Raw genomic sequence first — 16,050 nt, 5'->3', positions numbered from 1 at the left:
GAGAAAAGATTGTGCAAGGACTAATAGTAACAAAGTATATTACTATGAAAGATCAACCAGCAGACATACTGACCAAGGGCCTCAACAAAGTTCAACATGAACATTTAAGTTCCAAGCTAGGAGTTCTCAACATTTTTGCACCGCCTAGCCTGAGGGGGAGTGTTGAGAAAGGAGTAACTTAGGAAGGGCGGCTTAGTCTTTTTACAACTTTAATTAACCGAAATTAGGAAGTAGTTGTCATGACCCAAAATCCAACTAGCCGTGATGTCACCTAACTCAACCTGTTAGGTAAGGCAATTTACAAATATCCGATTCAAATAATATTTAACCGACCCTATTAAACTCCCAAAGGACTGGTAGTATAAATCATGAGTTTCTAAGAATAGAATTTATAAAATTGGTATTAAATAATACATCATCTGTTCGAAATGTACATGAACAGATTGTTATAAATCTAAGGCTACCATGAACAAGAGGCAGCTACAACCGGAACACAGGTACATCTTTAGATCCAGCTCCCAACGAACACAGCAACATCAACAGCCAACATCTGCACGCAAGGTGCAAAAGTGTAGTATGAGTACAACCGACCCTATGTACTCAATAAGTAACAAACCTAACCTTAGGTTGAAAGTAGTGACGAGCTGAAACACAAGTCGGAGTCCAACACCAATGGCCAACAACATTTCATAACAATATAATTTAAAGCAGCACAAGTAATAATTCAACAATAACATGCTCAACTTAATCATGATTTCTGAAAATAGTTCTGCCTTTCAAGTGTATCAGTGAAAACTCAAGTCTTTTACCGAAGTTGCCAAAAATATGAGTAAGTTTGAAACATAAATTTTTCCAAAATTCCTTTCAACAATAAATAAGATGTTTCATTTTCTTTCCACAGAGCCAGTGGAAAATGCATCAATATGCCCATATGCCAATATGTGTGAGAAGTCATGAATGACGTGATACAGTATATCATGAGGAAAATGTATCTTTATGCATGTATGTCAAGTGTGCATGTCAATACGATGCACTTCAGTGATAAAACCATATGCATACTCTCAGAGTATCATTTCACTCAGTCCTCTCAGTTCTCCCAGTCACTCAATCCTCTCAGTCACTCAGTCCTCCCAATCACTCAATTCTCATAGTCACTCAGTCCTCCCAGTCACTCAATCCACACAGTCACTCATGCCTCACAGTCACTCAATCCTCCCAAGTCACTCGGCACTCGCGCTCGGTACTCGCACTCAGTAGGTACCTGCGCTTACTGGTGGTCTGTACAGACTCCGGAGAGGATCCTTCAGCCCAAGCACTATAACAAGCCAATCATGGCATAAATCAGTCAATCATGCTGCGGCGTGCATCCCGATCCCATAAATAATAATAATATATAAAGCCAATATGGCCTGCTGCGGCGTGCAGCCTGATCCCATAATCATCCTCACAATCAGGCCCTCAGCCTCACCCAGTCATCAGTCTCCCAAGTATCTCGGGCTCACAATGTCATAAAAATCAGCCCAAAAATGATGATATGATGAATCAATAAATAGCAACAGAGACTGAGAGATGATATGAAATGAATGAGTTTCAAATTTCAATTTAAACAAATTCAACAACAATATGACCTCTGTGGGTCTCAATAATACTGGCATATAGCCTCAACATAATTTTAACAAGATCCTCAGCTCAATAGCTCTAGTACGTAAAGATTTCCATGATTTCAGATAAGTTCAGGTAACTACACAATACCACTGGAAAAATAAAGTCACAGTTCACACGGTGCACGCCCACATGCCTGTCACCTAGCATGTGCGTCACCTCAGCACCAAACATATAACACGTATAATTCAGGGTTCATACCCTTAATTCCAAGATTAGAAGAGTTACTTACGTCGAACAAGCCAAATCCAATACCGAGCAAGCTGTACAATACTCCGAAAATTCCATTCCACGCGTATCAACCTCCATACACCTTCCTATCTCCTTAATTCAAGCCAAACGACTCGTATCTATTCAAACAACGTGCAAATTAATCACAACTTACTCTAATGCTTACAATTTAACAATTTACAAAAATTTCCAACTCCGCTCGAAAAATCGACAGCGGGTCCCACATCTCGGAATCTGACAAAACTCACAAAATCCAAACACTCGTTCCGATACGAGTCCAACCATATAAAAATTATCAAATTCCGACATCGGATTGACCTTCAAATCTTCATTTTATATTTTTGAAGATTTTATAAAAAATCTGATTTTTCTTCCATAAATTCATGGATTCATGATGTAAATGAATATGGAATTATGAAATATAATCAATATAGTATAAGGAATACTTACCCCAATATTTTCCCGTGAAAAGCACCCAAAAATCGCCTTCACCGAGCTCCCCAAACTAAAAAATGAGTAAAAATGGCAAAACTCCCCGTTTTATGGGGTTTTTACGTCTGTGGTGCCACAGGTGGTGTGGGGCGCTGCCTGTGGCACCCTTTCCAGTACCTCCAGCAGTCCCAGTGCCAGGGATAGCTCCCCACGCTACCCTAGGCACTGACGGCGACAGGAAATCATTCTCGACACGGAAATGAGCATAACTCTCTCATACAATGTCCGAATTCGACGATTCTTTTTTGCTATGGCTCTGTAATTTCAATACAGATCTAATGCTTCAATCAAAACTGAATTTGGAGCTCATTTTCTTAATGTTATACCACATATTATTGAAGAATCAAGATCGAACATTCTATGTTCGATGACGAAACCTATCAAATCAAGTCGGAATGAACTCAAATTTTGCGTACAAGTCATAAATGACATAACAAAGGTATTCCAATTTCCAAAATATGATTCTGACATCGATATCAGAAAGTCAACTCCCCGGTCAACCATTTTAATTTAAGCTTCCAACATGAAATTCATTCTTCTGAACTAATCTCGAAACACCTAAAAATTAAAACAGACGATTCACACACGTCATAATACATCATATGAAGCTATTCAAGACTTCAAATAGTAGAAAGGAGAATAATTACTCAAAACGACAAGTCAGGTTGTTACAGTAGTTAAGACCTCCATTAATCAATTAATCAGTTAACTATATAAAATGTAATATTTTATTGTTTTAAACACATGTGAATATTCAGAATCATTTTCTAATCCTCTCATATCTCTAACTCTCTCTTTGTATCCTATCTTCTTCTTCGTTTCATTTCTAAGGTTCATACCTACTCCAATATTCAATTAGTTTTAATATATAATGTAATTTTCTGGCAGATAGAGTAGGATGAATCCCTTTTTCCCCTAGCACTGCCCATGGCGCCTCAGCCCCTAGGCGCCATGCTCAAGTGCCCATTATCTTTACTCAGATTTAGTATATTTATATAGGCAATTAGTAAAATATTTAGATAAGTAATGAGTGAGTATCTGATGTTTTAACTTCAATAGGGGGGAGGGAGTGATTTGTGTGGTATCCAATTTTTCGTCTGCACAGATTATAGAAGGACCTAGTTCTTCTATGTGTTCCTTATACTACTGTTGCGGAATAATAAATGTAGAAATTAAAGAACACACGAATTTTTACGTGAAAAACACCTGGCTCAAAAGGTGAAAAAACCACGACCTACTTTCCAGTAGGATTTTCCCAAAATCTCCACTAAATTTGGCTCTGCATTTACAAAACACTTTTTAAACCTAGGATTAACTCTAATCCCGTTGTGGCAACCAGCCTCTAACTGCTGCGACAACTTCAAGTTAACTCTAACTTGAATACTCTGAGTACCTATTACAATTGCTTCTAGATAAAGCTGAAAGGTACAATATGAAAACACCTACTACAATTGAACTAGAATAAAAGATAGACACTTGGAGCTGGTTCTTTTATCTGGTTCATGTAGCTTCAGGTTCGCACACTTGAATCACCCACGAACTGCTTGCAAAATGTCTTGCAATTTGCTCTCACTTCACGTTTAACTTCTGCTTTTGTGCGTTCCACTGTAGAATGAAAATATCTTGCGATTTATAGAGTTAGTAGAGTAGAAAATAACTAGAGTTCTAATGCTACTCTTCCTTGGTGGAAGAGTTCTAGTTGATCTCAACCTCTAACTCCTCCCTTATCTTGGATAGTGTTCTCTTTGATTAAGAAGTCCTTCTCCTTATCAATTATGCAACCCTTTTCGATCAGGAGATATTAATTAGACCAAGTTAAGTTTATCTCCTTCACGTGCATCCCACATGCTCGAATCTGCCCGTGTCTATGCACACAAGGGATGGATCTGGTTCATGACTGGGCTTCCTTTGTCAATCTTCAAAACTAACTTTCACTTAGGCCAACAGTACCCATAGCTAAATTCTTATTCTATCGTCTTCTTTTGCAACTCTTTCCGATGAGCACTCATCACTTTGAAATCTTGGATCCGCTACGGCCCTGATAAGAGCTACCGTAATGATCCATGCAAGAACTATCAAAAGTGATAGTCTTTTAGCCAATCCCAAGTTATGTAACTAGTTAGACATAAAGTCTTGACAGCCTGATATCTGCTTTTTCAATGGCTTTTCCATTTTGAGAATATCTAATTAAAGTAGAAAGTGATTAACATCAGGAGTAACTTCAATTAGTTAAATACAGGAAGTAAAACAAAACCAGGTCTAATGTCAATGAATGACTTTGTCTGAATATAATGCATAGTTCGTATCGGTATGTCATTAAGAAATCTAGTTTAGCATTAATCATGTACGATTAACTCAAATTGTAGAAGTTAATTACGTACTCATACTAATTTGGGTTGTGGATGGAGCGGAACGGAACTAGGAAATTACTGCGTCTTAAACCTCTCTATTAAAATGAGCATTTTTTAGTGGAGCCTTAACACGTGAATATATAGGAACAAGGCTTACTTCTTTGCAAAAAAAGCTTCTGAATTTCTCTTTTTTTCTTTTCTTTTCTTTTTTTGCATACGACCCTAGCTACTTCATTTCTCTTGAACTATAGAAAGGCGACATTTTTATTTATTTATTAATTAGTATAAGTCTAAGAAAGATCCCTTGAAGTGTGAATGTTATTCTTTTTTGTGGACCAAACATGTGAAAATATTTTGTTGATAGGTTTTGGTGAGAGTTCATCACGTACAATATCAGTAATATATTAAAGAATATGTAAAAAGAACATTTTGTAATGGTGAGAGTTAAACACGATATCCTTACTATATAAAGAGTATGAATCAGAACCACAACATATTAGAATCAATTCCATATAGATTTAGCCGCATTGCTCTTAGAGGCGGAGTCAGGATTTCAACCTTATAGGTTTTGATTTTAGTACGCCGACTATATGTGCTAGTGATTGGTTTCTAAATGTAATATTTGTATATAGTAATAATATTTTTAATACAATTATATTATTTGAGCAAAAACTACCGGGTACGGCTGAACCCATAGCTCGACTTCTGCCTCCGCCCCTGATTGCTCCCCGTGAAGACGAGCAAATTAAATAGTTTCCTCTGATGGAACTGTGCAGCGCCAACAATGTGATATTTGCATGTATAGCCTCTTTATTTGTTGAATAACTTCTATTTATTCCATAGTTTACATAAAAAGAAACTCATCCGAAATGGTATGCCCTTAGACTTAAAACAAGATAGCATTGCCAATATGCCAAGACAATGATACATAGCATGGTCTAGGTAGTCTTTTATTTTTCTCCGGACTCCCCAAAAAGTGTTTATTTTTTTCATTTTGGTGGAAAGCGCTAACTAATCTATATTTATCTATATTTGTTAAAGTGTTTATATTTGTTTTATTGTAAAGTACAAATATAATATTAATGGACTAAAATAACCTTAAAATATTGAACATAATAACCCTCAAAGAATATTAAAGTGCATAAACGCAATATCGCACTTTAATCCTTCTACTCCCACTTTTAGGACATAAAACTTCGGCATTAGTAATGTTTGGACAAGAACTACTAGCAGTATCTATATTACTATGAATAAGTTGATCTCCTTTTCCTTTTTCTATTCTACATACGTCATATTTTAATCCAAACAATCAAAGGTTTAATTAATATTTTAATTATTCTTGTTAAAAATATAACATAACTGTAATTCCTTATATTATCTTAGAACTATATATATGAACAATAATATATTTTTCATATTATATTTGAATTGATTTCTTACTCACACTATTCATCAATTTTTGTGTAATATTTACTATAACCAATAATTAAAACAGATTAAATAACTAAATTATATTAAGAATGTAAATGTGTGTGAGTGAAATTAAAGAGAAAGACAAATGGTTGGTAAGAGTTCACCACTAATATGTCTACCGTCGTAAAGATTCAAAAGTGAAATGTCAAATTGATATTTAGCGGCTAAAATTATAAATAAGGTTAAATATTCAAATTATGAGATGAACTAATATTAAGAATTTGAATCAACAAAAAATATTAAGACAAAAAATAATTGAGTTTTTCAATTACCTATTTAGTAGGAGAATACAATTCAGTTCTTTTTCAAATTCATCAAAATATAAAATTATTTTTCAAGTTTAATTTATAAAACTCTTAGGGTATATAAATTTGTACATAAGAAGAGCATTGAATTTGAATCGGTTGGGATAGTATTAAGATTCAAAAGGCCATACAAGTGCTCGAGAAAGTTTTTAATACACAATCAAAGATAAATTCTGAACACAAGCAAGCTTTAAAGATTATATTGTAAGAGACGACTATTGTAGAATGGGATTATCCTTTGTAGAAAATTGAGGAGGAATAAAACGTATATCGATATATCTTGCAAATATTTGATTAAGAACCGTTAGCAATAGTAGCAAGTGGTGTAGTAGCAATAATTTTATCAGGGGATCGTACAACTCAGTACTCTATATTAAACATAGCTCTTCAAATTAGTGAAACAACCATCACAAACATATCAAAGCAGAGTACTGATATAAAATTTATGAGAAAATCAGAGTTGATAATATGAGATGAAGCGCCCATGGCGAAGCGTCAGGCGATTAAAACAATCAACATGAGCTTTAGAGATATATGAATACCAATGAATTGTTTGGTAGAAAAGTAATAATTTTAGGAGGTGATATAAATCAAGTATACTATAGTAATTTCAAAATCGATGAAAGTAGATAATGTAAATACTATCACGGTAAATTCATACTTATAGAGAAAAAAATCAGCTAACAAGAAATATATACGACAGTTAAGAACAAATCCATCATTCAATACTTCTTATTTCACGTCGAAATCAGGGAAGAACATATAATTTGGTCCTTCCAAAAAAAAATTAGTTATTAATCCCATTCGTGATAGTAGTCGTGAAGAGCGTGTAATAAGAAAAATATTTTCATAATTTAATTGAATGTGTAAGTTGTGCAAATTACATGATAGAAAGTGCTATCTTAGCTAGCACGAATAAGTATGTCGATCAAATGCATAATGTTGATTGCCAAGTTTCCTCATGAAAGTAAAATATTTTTCAGTTTTAACTCAACAGAAGGTAATATAGAAAATGATATACTAACAACTATTATGAGGATATACTAACAACTATTATGAGGAAGAATACTTGATACTTTAGCGTCAAATAATATTCCACCATACTGGTACAATGTCAAGTTCATTGTTTCTTACGCATGTTAGTGTCATGTATATATATAATGGATAAAGTTAAGATTGATATTCATTTTATATAGGTTAAGTTTTTAAGAAAAATGCGCTCATCATGCTACTGAGAAACTTAGATCTGTCAAATGGCTTATGTATAGTATAAGGATGGTACGTAGAGGTTTTGACAATAACGTCATACATGTAAAATTCATGATGAGTCAAGGTACTTTCAAGCATATGCTTATCCTTAGAATTCAACTTTTACTCTAAAAAAAATGAAGGATATCCTTATAAATATGTTCGAAAATAAGCTTTTATACGCTTATATTTTGTATGATAAGCAAGATAACTGTATGTTGTACTTTCAAGAGGGATATCAACATTGATAATAAGTGTTCTGGTCATGACAATAGACAAAAACAATCGTCCACAAAAAAGTCTTAAATTAGATATCATCACGTTGCATATTTTCTAAATTATAAGTGCATAATAATATTATCTAACTAATATAATTAAATTGATCATTTTTGCATGTTCATATGCTGTCCAATCATTTTGAATTCACGTATTATGCTAATTTAATGATAATTTTTGGCATTTAAATAATTATTTTGTTTTATAAATTATATTTGGTGTGTCTTCATATAAATAATTGAATAAACCATTATATGTTATTATTAACGTACAACACATGTTCCTATAAACTAGTATATTTAGTAAATACTGATATGCATCATCACAAAATAAGGGACGTCTGCGGATTAAATATTCATGTCTTAAGGAGCTGACCCTTTGGAACTTAATACTATCCATAATATATTTGTTTAGTAAACACATTTCTTAATCTATTTGCCTTAAAAGCGTGGCAAGCAAACACAGGAGGAACTAGCGAATATAAAATGTTACTACGTACGTACTTACAACTATATGTTGTGTGACTGTTTGAGTAATTAAGGCGATTTAATTAGTTAATCAACTACTATCGTTTTAAAGGTTAGTAAGAAAATCAAATAAAAAGTAAATAAAAATAACGATAATGATAGTTCTAAATATTACTAATTCTTTTTTATGTATGCAAAATCAAAATGGCATCTGCTCTATCTTTTTAATCTGAATAAATTGGCAATATTTTGTATCTTACTTAAACTAAGTAAGAATATGAAAATAGATGCATTTGTCAATTCTGATGATAATAACAAGTTTGGTAGATACATTATGACAGAATTAGTTAAGTGTTTAATAAATAACTTTAGCAATATTAAAATGGGAGATTTTAAAATATCTTGCAAAAATTGAATGAGAAACAATTAATAAGTCAAAAGTAATCTAATGTGGATTTTGCAATGGGACCACATATAACATTTATAACGTGAAAACAACTCAGTATTTAAACTCAGCATTAAGCTTAGTTTTCTCTTTAATCTCTCTTGTTATTGCAGGTCTTCTTGCCCTAAACATAAAAAGCTACATAAGGCCTTTTTTCCAAATGCAGCAACCAAATCAGAGGTAGCTTTTTTTTTTTTCTAGAATTTTTTCTATTATAAGTTATGATTTCTGTATATTCTGAAAAAGCTAATTATTTTTGGTTGATTTGTTTTTCTCTTTCAATTTCTAGAAATGGTCTTTATGTTCTTTTCTTTTAGTCAATGGTGTTACATATAATTTCTTCTAGTTGTCTACGGTCACTGATAAAGATGACTTCCTCGATTTGGGGCCAATTTATGATGTCTAGCCATAATTCTAAAATAAATAAAATAATTAAACAAATCCTCTTTATTAACGAAAACTTTGAAATGGTGCAAAAATCATGTGAATTTTAATTTTTAAAAACCATGAGTGATAAGTGATAACCAAGCATTGAATTATATGTTCTACTCTAGATCCGATGTACTCATGCGAGTGAACATCATTAGATCTAGCATGAGATTTATCTACAAACTTTAAAGTTATACAAACATAAGAATTTCATAAAAAATTTAATTCAGTAACTAAATTCACGCTCCATTTCTTTTTCCTCGACTCTAGAGGTGCACCAATTCTATGTAGAATATCTGCTGCTAGAAAAAATAGGAAAATAGTATCAAAGATGAAACGAAAAAGGGCTAAAGATGCCCCTAACCTATTTGATTTGGTTCATAAACGCCCTTCGCTAATCTATCAGTCCAACACTGCCCCTAATTTTTTTAATGCCCCTAAATATTACATACTAATATTGTGGCTTTTTGTTAATGAGGTGGCAGTGTCTGATTGGTCAAGGTGTAAGAATTAAATTATCCAACCCATTGTGTAGATCCGACCCAACCATTTTATTAAACCCGAACTTTATAATTAACCTGAATTTAACGAAGGCCATTTATGAACCAAATCAAATAAGTTAAAGGCAATGCTTTTGCGTGATAACTCTCCTTAAGAGATATGAAAACATCATCATCAGCGACAATAAACCCAATAAATTCTCACAAGTGCGATCTGGGGAGGGGAGGGTGTACGCAGACCTTACCCCTACCCTAGAAGGATAGAGAGACTGTTTCGGCTTAAAAAAAAAATGAAAAGAAGCAATAATAATAACAAGATATTAAAAAAAAACCAAGCAAAAGATAACAATCAAACATTAGGTAGTGATAGCAATCAAAGAATAAAAAGATACCATATTAGTATTAAAACTATCGGTACGGGAAAGAAAAAGTAAAATGCTCGACCCTCCAATCAATTATCATGTCCTCGGTAAGCTTAAGAAAGAAAAAGTAAAACGTTCGATTACCTACTAACCTTCTACTCCAATTCTCAACCTCCACACCCTCCTATCAAGCGTCATGTCCTTGGTAAGCTTAAGTTGTGCCATGTCTTGCCTAATCACCTCTCCTCAATACTTCTTTTGCATATCTCTACCTCTCCTCATACCTATCAAGGTCAACCTCTCACACCTCCTAACTGGAGTATTTGTGGTTCTCCTTTCCACATGCCCGAACCATCTCAGCCTCGTCTTCCACATCTTAGCCTCCACGGGAGCCACTCCCACCTTTTATCTGAATATTTTTATTCCTAATCTTATCTAACCTGGTATGCCCGCACATCCATCTCAACATTTTTATTTCAGCTACTTTCATCTTCTCGACATGAGTTTTTGACTGGCCAACATTCTGCCTCATACAACATAGTCGGTTTGACCGCCACTTTATAGAACTTGCCTGTGAGTTTTAGTGGCACATTCTTATCACATAGGACACCAGATGCAATCTTTCATTTCATCCATCTTGCTCCGATATGATGTGTGACATCACCATCAATCTCTCTATTTCCTTATATTACTGACCCACTCTATTTGAATTTTCTTTTTTGGGGATGACTTGTGTATTAAGCCTCACATCCATGTCCGCTACTTAGGTCACGCTGCTAAACATACACTTCACATATTCTATTTTGGTCCTGATCAACTTGAAACCTTTAGTAGGGTCTGTCTCCAAACCTCCTGCCCCTCGTTAACACCACCTCACGTCTCGCCAATCAGAATTATGGCATCTGCAAATAATATACACCATGACACCTCCCCTTGAAAGTGTCTCGTCAGTGCAACCATCACTAAGAAAAATAAAAATGGGCTAAGGGCTGATCCCTGATATAACCCCATCATAATCGGAAAGTGTTCTGCGTCTCCTTCCACTGTCCTTATTCGGGTCTTAGCTCCATCAAATGTGTCCTTAGTTGCCCTAATGTAGGCTACATGCTAGAGGCATATCTATGTGTCGGAGCATGAGGAACATGAACCCATGCTCCTCTCTATACCTTGTATAATAATGTTATATTTTGAAAAATTTCTTAAAAATACATGTGTGCACCCAAGCTAAAAGTTTCATATGGTGCAATGATTATTAGGTGTACCTTTATAAGTTAGAGGTTCAAATCTTAGTTTGTAGGCATGTGTAGTGTCCCTTCTTGTGTTTTAGTTAAATATTTTTTAAATTTGATTTATTTATTCAAAATTTCAAAACTAACACATTGAAATCCTTGATCTCTCTTTGTCATCGTAAAATTTTATATAATTAAAATGAATAACAGTGAATGTTGTAGTATGGTTCAATGATTCTAATATTTTTGATCTGGAGTATAGGTATATATAGTAAATATCACTAAAATTATAAGAAAATTTTTATTTTTAATATGCAATTTCTAAATGGTAATAAATTCATGGTAAGAACCTGAAAGTTGAACCCGTAAAATATAAATTTTAATTTGCCTCTTTATAACAGGGTACTCATTTTCTTGAAATCCTAGATCCACCTATGTATAGGGACACCTCTAACCTCCAAACATTTTCAGAACCTCTCTCGGGACTTTGTCATATGAAAAGAGATACCGAAAAGCCTAGTATATTGCGGTACTTTAGTTGCGTCTTTATATTTATCGATATATCTGTATAATTTATTAAGACCCCCAATATTACAAACTAACTCAACATGTGTTGTTTTGGAAATGGATAATAGGTAGGCCGCATGCCATGCATGTAAAACATTGCTGTACGTTATTGAATATTTTTTCTAATTTTAAAAAATTCAGTAGTAAGGAATGTGGAAAAGAACATGACATGATAAATGTTGAGTCATTAATCTATAATCTTGTCCCTTTTTTTTGTTGAATAAATTCCGTCGCCAAGGGTGGCGGAGGATTTCGACAGGCCATTGATGCTTAAATTATATATTATGTTATATAAACGAACTCCTCTCACATTAAACAGTACATTTCCAACATCATATTATAGTGCTTTTGCGTACTAATAATAGACAAAATAAAGTAAAATTTTAAAATTCTTTTATTTTGAATGATATTTCTCTAGAAGTGATTCCCTTGATGTGCAGTAAAGTTTTGTTTTTGTGCAGAAGGAAGAGCGTGGATGATCGTGGTAGAGATGTCATCCTAATTGAAGATGATGAGATAGATAGGATCTCCGATTTACCAACTAATGTTCTTGATATCATATTCAAGGACGTGCCATTTAACGAACTGGCACGAACAAGCGTCTTGTCCAAAAAATGGAGATTTTTTTGGACGACGCACCCGACAATAATACTAGATGGGGATTTTTTTGAGGACATAAGTAACAATGCAGGACTTGTCGAATATGACTTCAATAACATAATTGACAAGATACTTTTGCAACATTTAGGACCTATTGACAAGTTTGTCCTCGATGTGTCAACCATTGATATATATGAATGGGACCTTGATCATTGGTTATTATATGTAACCAAAAAGGGTGTCAAGGAACTTACCCTTGATAATTCAAACCAAGATCCTTATACCTTGCCCTTATGCATATTTGATTGCTCATCAACTTTTACATTTTTGTCCATCTCCAATTGCATGTTTAAGCCACCAAATCCCAACAAAGTCTTCTCAAATCTTCTTGAATTGCACTTGAAGTTCATTAATTTTTTAGCCACTCATGATATTGATGCCCCATTACTTACAACATTGACATTCACTTCTTGCAATAGGATTCATTTCCTCCTCTTTTTTGCTTCAAAGGTTGAGAATTTGACTATTGATGATAGTCATGAACTTCAAGTTAGCTTTTTTGAAAATTTCCCAAATGTTAAGTTGTTGCATATATTAATATCTCATAATTTAGAAGAAGATTATGCAGATGGGAGTTTTATTACTTGGTCAAAACTTCTTGCTTTGTGCCCTAACTTGACTGGACTTTGCTTCAGTAATTGTTGCGTTAGGGTAAGTATCTGATTAAGGAATGTTTAATTGTTTGCTTTTATCATATCTTAGTTTATTACTACGTGAAGATATATACTAATCATTTATTTATTTTCCTCTTGTGAAAGCTTTTGGGCTTAGAAATTATTCCAAAAATGTTTAACCCCGAGCCTAGCCAGTTGGAGCATGTGCGGTTGGGACTAGAGTTTTTTGATATAGACCTAGTCTCTGGTGCTCTATCCTTGATTCGAAGTTCTCCCAAATTGCGTGTACTACAGATTCAGGTAACAGTTCTATTTATTGGTTTATTTTCGTATAGTTAAAGTATTTGATCATCTCATAAAAAAATTCTGCTAGAGTTAGATATATCATTTTTATTTATCTAATTATATTTTTAACATCTCCGTGACATGCGGCCTGGTTTTTTCATGGGCTAAGCACGTAATATTTTATTTTTAATATTGGGTGGCTAGAGGCGTATCTACCTTTAGTGAAGGGTTTCAATTGAACCCTAAGGGAAAATTAGACTATGCATATAGAATAAAAATTATTACTTTTGAATATATAAACTGTTGAATCCCCTTACGTAGGTTCATAAGTTAGTAATTGTGTCATTTTTCATATTTTTTGAATCCCCTCAGTCAAATTGATGGCTCCCCCATTGTGGCTGATAGTGAAACTCGAACTCAGGACACTATCTCACTGATAGAGAGAGTATATTTTTATTTATTTAATTACGTCCCCAACAATATAGTTTAACCATCTCCATGTAAAATTTTAGATGTGAAGAGAAACCTTGGCGTAACTGGTAAAGTTGCTGCCATGTGACCGGTAGGGTCACGAGTTCGAGCCGTGGAAATAGCTTCTTGCAAAAATGCAAGATAAGGCTGGCGTACAAAAAACCCTTGTGGTCTGACACTTTCACGGACCCCGTGCATAGCGGGAGCTTAGTGCACCGCGCTGTCTTTTTTCATGTAAAATTTTAGATATGGTAGAGATAACCCATTAATAAATCTTGATAGTTGACAATTGTTTTTTTCCTTTTGGGTGCAATTTTATAGGCTTTACCGAACAGCAGTGGACAAGACATAGAGGACGTTCTTATGTATCTCAATGAGCCATCCTGTGTTAACCAACCACTAGAGATGCTTCAATATGTTGAATTAGCAGAATTTGAAGGCACACAATCTGAGCTTATTTTCTTAAATCTCATGCTTTGGAAGTGCCCATCACTTTCTCAAATGATCATTCGACCCTCAAATGAAGTTGATGAGGCTGACAAATGGAAATTTTTTGCACAAGTGTTGCAGTCCCATCGAGCATCACCAACAGTGCAAATCTTATTATTACCCTGATGCAGTCGTGTAAGTTGTGAACTTTCTCTCGTCAAGAAGCGGATCCAGGATTTTAATGAATTCTATGGGTTCGGGACTTAGGTTTCAATCACTGAAGTCATCACCTTGTTTGAGTTATGGGTAATATTTTCGACAATTCTAATGAGTTTTACATTGATAAAAGCAGGTCTAGACTCTATAATGATAGATCCGCCCTTGCCCTTTGTGGGGGTTAATTTCTTGGTTAAGTTGATGTGGAGGTACTGGATATTATTTCTTTGTTTTTGCCAGTTGAAAACTCTTTGGTGTTTCTTTGTTTCTGTATTTTGGATATTTGAAATTTTATGAACTCGCTGCTTTGCTTCTTATACCGTTTTGTGTCATTGCTTTCTTTAAATTATTCTCTCTCTCTCACACACACACACACATATATATATATATAGTTTTGTATTTACATCATATGCTATCACATATTTCTTGACCAAACTGGCTCGGTAGGTGCTTCGGAAAATTTTATACTTTATTTGGCATCACATAAAATGCTTTTTTTCCTTCTTCATGAGAAGCAAATTTTCGTGAAAACCATTACGAAAATTGTGTTTTAAATACATAATAGATTTGTTGTTGAATATTTGAACTTCTTAAATTTTTATTATATTTACTTATGACACATACATTCCGTGTCACCTGTAGATGATCACAAGTTTGAGCCGTGAAAGCAGCCACTAATGCTTGCATTAGGGTAGATTGTCTATATCACATCTTTTGTGGTGCGATTCTTCCTCGAACCCTGCATGAATGCAGAATAACTTATGCACCGGGCTGCCCTTTTTACATTAAGTTGTGGCAGGGGCGGACGTAGAGTATGGCCACCGGGTTCATCTGAACCCACTACTTTCGTCGCGGAGCATAATTTTATGTGTAAAAATTCATAAAAATTGCAACAAATGGTAGGTCTGAACCTATAACTTTAAAAATACAACGGGTTCAATGTTAAAAATCTTAAAGTTGAACTCACAGAATCTAAATCCTGGATCCGCCTCTGAGTTGTGGATGTGGATCGGATATTAATTATGTCTTTGCTCTAATTCTCTTGCCAGACTTTTTGGTGTTTGTTGGCTTCTGTGTTTTGGATTCTTGAAATTTTATGAAGAGCTTAATTAATATATATTGACAACTTAAGAAATAACGATAAAACGAGTCATTTACCATGTTTTATTGTTAAGCAATCCATGCTTAGCTCCTTGTACCTTTTGTGTCGCGCTCTTTATTTCAATTATCATTAGAGTTTCCAAGATTCACGAACTTTTAGTTTGCTATGTCTATGTGGTTTTAGTGTTTTATTTACATATGATTTCACATATTTCCTGACCAAAATGGCTCATAGTT

The 16,050-nt window shown here is 34.1% G+C and overlaps 1 protein-coding gene across 1 annotated transcript; it reads left to right on the top strand.

Annotated features, from left to right (window-relative positions):
• The first annotated feature begins 8,782 nt into the window (after positions 1 to 8,782).
• Positions 8,783 to 14,682, top strand: LOC138900311 (F-box/FBD/LRR-repeat protein At1g13570-like). Its single transcript, XM_070187035.1, has 5 exons — positions 8,783 to 8,828; positions 9,064 to 9,130; positions 12,499 to 13,348; positions 13,456 to 13,611; positions 14,389 to 14,682. The coding sequence occupies exons 1-5, from the start codon at positions 8,783 to 8,785 to the stop codon at positions 14,680 to 14,682; spliced, it is 1,413 nt and encodes a 470-aa protein (XP_070043136.1).
• The last annotated feature ends 1,368 nt before the right edge of the window (positions 14,683 to 16,050 follow it).

The sequence above is a fragment of the Nicotiana tomentosiformis genome, chromosome 10, assembly GCF_000390325.3.
Source record: "Nicotiana tomentosiformis chromosome 10, ASM39032v3, whole genome shotgun sequence".
In the NCBI taxonomy this organism is placed as follows: Eukaryota; Viridiplantae; Streptophyta; class Magnoliopsida; order Solanales; family Solanaceae; genus Nicotiana; species Nicotiana tomentosiformis.
The sequence above is the reverse complement of the archived record's forward strand: the minus strand, read 5'-3'. Positions and strand labels throughout refer to the sequence as shown.